A 6,000-nucleotide genomic window follows, 5' to 3' on the forward strand; every position below is an offset into this window, starting at 1 on the left:
GCCGGATGACTGAAGGCACATGAGTGACTCTAGACAATAACATTGTCCCAGCTGAATCTAACTCAAATAACAAAATACTGAACAAATAAATGTTGTTTTAAGCCACTACATTTTGGGATTACAAGCAATCATCCCTTAGTATAGAAGCAGGGATTGGTTTCAGGAGCCCCTTTGGATACTAAAATCCACAGATGTCAAGTCCCTTATATAAGCTAGTGTTATGCAGTTGGCCTCCAAATTCAAGGATTTTGCATGTATTGAATATTTGTTACACAGCAATAGATAACTGCTGCTGCTGCTAAGTTGCTTCAGTCGTGTCTGACCCTGTGTGACCCCATAGACTGCAGCCCACCAGGCTCCCCTGTCCCTGGGATTCTCCAAGCAAGAATACTGGAGTGGGTTGCCATTTCCTTCTCCAATGCATGAAAGTGAAGTTGCTCAGTCATGTCCGGCTCTTAGGGACCCCATGGACTCCAGCCTACCAGGCTCCTCCATCCATGGGATTTTCCAGGCAAGAGTACTGGAGTGGGCTGTCATTGCTTTCTCCATAGATAACTGAGAGAGGTAAATAAAATAATGATGCATCTTTATTTGATGAAATATAATCAGCAGCTCAATGGAAGCTTTTTAAAAAATGCCGACCTTAGGAAAACAGTGGGAACTCATGCAGTTGACATGAACGTAAAATACCATAAACCATAAATTACTACCAATATATCCCTGATTAATGCTGAAAGATAAAGTTTCCAAAGTTAGACTAGCACAGAAAAATTCCTTAAAGTCCTTTTCTAGTGCGATCCAGTCTTAACATTTTAAATGGATAAAAGTGCTATCCACTTACTTTAAATGACAACAAAATGGGTAACATTCATGAATTATGGGCCTCTTTTTAAGACAAGGTTTTCGATTTTCAACTTCAAATAAACTCTTAGGATACCACTGGTATTACTGAAACTAAAAAGACAAATAAGAACACTGAATTGTAGGTCGTTTTAAATAGATTATTTCAACAGAGTAGAATTAATTTTTGAGGTTAAAATAAAGTGGACAGTTGCTCAATTTTAATACAGAGATTTTTTTATTGGGGAGGAAGCATGTGTAGTGACAAAGCACTAGAATTCAGACAACCTGCGTCTGATCTAGTAGAACGAAGTAAAGCAAATATTTTTGATTCGTCAGTCATGACCCACCAAACAGCTTCTAACAGCATTCTAGGAGACTCAAAGGGAATATGAATTTCACAAAATTAATAAGCAAAAATAAAATGGTTAACTATACAGTCCCTTGAATTACTATTAATACTAATTACTATCTAATTAAAGCCACCTTGCCTTGAGTAGTTATAACTCACTAAATGTATGTTCACCTAATCCTATTAACAATCCTATGAAGAAGGTACTATTACTATATTCTACCTAACAGTAAACTAAGGTATAGAGGCTAAGCAACTTTCCAAGGTTTTGCAGCTGGCCTGTCGGAGACAAAGCCAGAATCAGACAGTGTTTTTGTTTTTAACTCTCTAGCCAAAATTTCTAAATACAACATGAGACCCTCAAGTTCCAGCACCAAACACAACACAACAATTCTGATGTCAAAACTGTAAACAAGCAAGATTATATAGTGCCATCAGCAACAGGGCAAGAATCAGGTGATCTAAATTCGAGTGCCAATTCCGCACTACCCACACCTGGATGTAAGACAATGGGCAACTTAGCAATTTAGCAGTGGAAATCAAGTAGTTTTAAATCAAGAAGAAATTAGGATGGCTGACAAATGTGAAATACATATATTTTTCAAATATTAACTTTATTTTTGAATACTAAAATATTTCAAATATTGAAAATAAGAACAGGTTTGTAAGGAAAGTTGATGATAAGGTAACACAGAAACGAATCTGGGAATGTTTTATATTTAAGTAGTGAGAGTCACTCAGTCGTGTCCGACTCTCTGTGACCCCATGGACTATACAGCCCATGGAATTCTCCAGACCAGAATACTGGAGTGGGTAGCCTTTCCCTTCTCCAGGGGATGTTCCCAACCCAGGGATCGAACCCAGGTCTCCCAAATTGCAGGCATATTTTTTACCAGCTGAGGCAAATGCTATTTCAAAAATCAGCATTTACATGAAAGGAAACCAACAGTAGCAAGAAAAAAAGAATATGCTATAAACGTAAACTTTTACTTTGAAAAGAAAAAGGGCAGCTTAAATGGAAAGATAAAAGGTCAGGTACACAATGACAAAACAGTCAACGAAAATAGATAAAGGTGTACTACCAAGTCCCCTTTAGGCCTGAATTGATCTATCCTTTGAAGAATTTTATGAACCTAAATAATCATTGTCCTCTGAATGCATCCACTTATAAAGAACAAGAATGGTTTATAATTTTATGCCACAACGAATGAGTATTTAAAGCTACTTTAGGGTTTAGAATTGCTACAGCAACCTTAAGTACTGCAGAAGAGCAAAGTGTCGTGGAAACATTAATGTGACGAAAAAGTAGTCTATACTCACTGCCCTGTGGTGACCTAAATAGGAAGGAAATACAAAAAAGAATATATGTATGCATATCGCTGATTTACTTTGCTGTACAGCAGAAACTAACCCTGTAAAGCGACTATAGTCCAGTGAAAATTAGTAATTAGAAAAAAGCAGTCTGGGCTAAAAAGGCAACATTGTCTTGCCCTAACAAGAGAATCAGCTACCTAGTAAAAGCCAGGAAACAGAACAGAATAATAGAAAAGAGCAAAACGGTCAGATGCTAAATAAACAGCATCAATGAACTGTCAGAATAAGGAAGAGCTGACAGGTTCTCTGTGTTATACCTCAAAATATTCTAAAATACCCATTTGGCAAGTTATGAGATGTCACTTCAGAATGCCTATGATTAAACAATAATCTCATTTTCCACAACATGGAATGATGGAATACTAAATACTAATTTCTAGGGGAAAAAAAAAAATTTCTCCTCAAAGTACAACCATATTATCTTTAAAACCTGAAAGTTTCAGGCTAGGTGTATAGAATTTTCTTAGGTGATATTAGAGGCAAAGAATAGCTGACTAAGTCCATTCTACATTTCTACAGAGTAAGTCAAACTGTCCATGACAACCAGAATCATTTACTTAAGATAATCCTCCATGAAATTATCAGGCGATCATCAGGGAAGGAGTGTTTCTCCTTTTCTAGAATTCTTAATAAAACCAGGAGTAAAAAGAAAAGATGTAAACTCAACAAGCCAGAAAAGTGATCCTTGTATGACCACAAATTGTTACTGCTGTATTAAGACATATGCAGGAAAATTAAAGAACCAACTTCAAGAAATAGTCAGAAACAAATTACACGTGCTAAACAAATGCGATCACTAAGAAATTTGGGTGGTACTTTTTAGAAAGATAGTTCCTTTGACGCTGCATTAATTCAGGCGCAGATAATGAACGTCTTAGCCACCTTTCTTCACCCTAAGCCAAGCCCTTGGGAAGCTGGAATCTACAAGGCAGACTCCAAGAAGGAAAGAAGCTCAAGGTGGAAATGCTATCCTCACAGAGCCCAGAAAACAGCTGACGCCCCAGGAGCTTGGAAAATATGCCGTTTACCTTACTAAGAGCGCTTAGAAAGGAAGACGAGCGTCCACGTGCACTATTGTTTTCCAGGTGTGTTTATTTATATGTAACTTAGGCTTTGATATCAGTACCTCGAACCTCAGGCAAACTGTGGGGAGGAGGAATGGCAGCGCCGCGTGTGGTATCCGTGCGCAACACAAGTTTAGAAAATAAAAACAAAACCCTTTTTAAAAATTACATTGTACTCGGTGCCCTCACCTCTCCTCCACAGCACTGCCATCACCCCCACGCAGCTCCCCGCGGCCGCCGCCTCGGGTCCCCATGACAACCCCTCCCGAGGGCGAGCCCCCTTCTGCTGCGGCGTGCTGGCCCTCGGCCCGGCCCGGCCGCGCCGGCCTGGCAGGTGACAAGTCCACCTGCTCCGGGCGCTCGCCCGCCCGGCTCCCGGGAGGCGGGCCGGGAACCCCGCAGCCTCGGGAGCCTCCACTCCCGGGCCAGGGCACGACCCTCTCCGGTCGGGGACCGGGGGGAGTCCGGTCGCATGGAGAGCTCAGGAGGTCCCACTGTGACCCCCACACGAGTGACACGGGGGCCGCAGCGGCCCCGCGCCTCGGGCTCCAGGGCTGAGTAGCGGGCGCCGTGGGCGCGAAGGAAACTTGTCGGTTTACACAAACAACGACGCGTCACGGCGGCGGGAGATGCTGGGGACGATGCTCACCTTGAAAGGGTTGTTGAGGTCCGGGTCGGCAAACGGGTTACTGTCGAAGTCCGACATCTCGCGCTCGGCGTCACCCACCCGACCCAGGCGGCGAGAGAGAGATGGGGCGAGGCCGCCGCCCCCTGCGCGCTCACGTCGCCGCCGCCGCCGCGCAGATCCGGGGGCGGTTCGCGAGGCCGCCCGGCAGGCCGCGCCACTGAGCATGCCCGGTGCGGCGGGCCGCCGGCGCCGCGCCGCCTTCGCGGCCCCGGTCCTCCCGGCCGCGTCCCGCGATCCGGGCTTTCGCGGCGACCTAGTAGCAACGAGGGGCTGGGGGGCGGGGCGCGAGCAGAGGTGCCCGGGGCTAAGCGCCCTGCCGAGGCTCGGCGTTTGAATGAGCGGGGCGTCTCTCTGGACATGGTTGTATTACTGGTTTAAAATCGGCCCCTGAGGCCGAGCGTAACTTAGGGGAGAGGTCGCACGTAGCGGGTAAGAAAAAGATACACTGAGCTCACGTCTCCAGGCTAGAAAGGCAGCTCGGGATGCAGGCTACACACCTCGGGAAGGAGTGGCTACTTCATGGGCGCAGAGGAGCGGGGAACCTGTCTCCAAAGACAACTCCCCGTGACGCCCAGTCCTCGCTGCTGAATTTCACACACCCTTGACCCCACCTGGGAATCCCAGCCTTCAGGTTTCTCCGCCCCTGGGTTGCTGCCAAGTCACGGAGACCAGCCTCGATGCCACCGATCTGGACTGGCTCGGCGGAGGTTTGGGGACGAGTCAATACCAGGGTCTGGCCCTTTCTACCATCCTCCAGAATCTGCAAAATGGCTACGTCTCCGGAAATGATCGCTGGGTGGCACAGGTCCAGAGATCAAGGCCTTCAAGTTCATCTACTAGATGACAAACAGATGCTGTCTTTGTTTTCATTCAGACCTTTGGGGGCAAAATATACACCTCTGATTTCCTAGTCACTACCCAACACCAGTGGAGAAGGGCATGGCAACTCGCTCCAGTATTCTTACCTGAAGAATCCCATGGACAGAGGAGCCTTGTGGGCTAGAGTCCACGGGGTCCGAAGCGACTTAGCACGTACGCACACACCCAACACCAGAGATTACAAAAAATGAGTATGATATGAAATTTATTTGTATCATGTGTTGTCTCACCCCTTAATGAAAGGGCATCTCTGCGTTATTCCCTTCTCACCTTCCTTTCGCTCTAACAGCAAAACACTTAGCAGACCAAGCTGGAAAAAGCCAAAATTATTTCACTTGGAAGGAACTAGAGTTGGTTTTCTTGGTCTTCCTGCACTATTCAAAGTCACGTAGGAAATGGCTTTTCCCCACTGTGAAAATACTAGCTAGTGACAATAAACAAAAAACACATTTGCTGTAATCTCTTTGTTGGGATCCAGGTTGGGATACTCCAGTGTTCTTGCCTGGAGAATCCCAGGGATGGGGGTGCCTGGTGGGCTGCCATCTCTGGGGTCGCACAGAGTCGGACACGACTGAAGCGACTTAGCAGCAGCAGCAGCAGCAGGTTGGGATATATGACAAGCTTCTAGGCAGCAGACTAGGACTGTCAACTGGTAAGTGACAACAGACCAGAATGATCATGGCAGAACTGCAAGACTATGGGCATGGGAGACAGCATGCAATCTATTGTACTTGGACTCCTATCCTCAGCAGCTCCCAGGAGTCTATAGCTCAGTGCTCAAAACATGTGGAGTTCAAATCCCA

The 6,000-nt window shown here is 45.6% G+C and overlaps 1 protein-coding gene across 1 annotated transcript in view; it reads right to left on the minus strand.

The window, feature by feature from the left end:
* SCAMP1 (secretory carrier membrane protein 1) overlaps positions 1-4,336 on the minus strand; it is a 121,688-nt gene extending 117,352 nt beyond the window's left edge. The window contains exon 1 of the mRNA XM_068965011.1: positions 4,280-4,336. Coding sequence (XP_068821112.1) covers positions 4,280-4,336 — 57 coding nt within the window. The remainder of the gene's footprint in view (positions 1-4,279) is intronic.
* Between the last annotated feature and the right edge of the window lie 1,664 nt (positions 4,337-6,000).

The sequence above is a fragment of the Capricornis sumatraensis genome, chromosome 2 (assembly GCF_032405125.1).
Source record: "Capricornis sumatraensis isolate serow.1 chromosome 2, serow.2, whole genome shotgun sequence".
In the NCBI taxonomy this organism is placed as follows: Eukaryota; Metazoa; Chordata; class Mammalia; order Artiodactyla; family Bovidae; genus Capricornis; species Capricornis sumatraensis.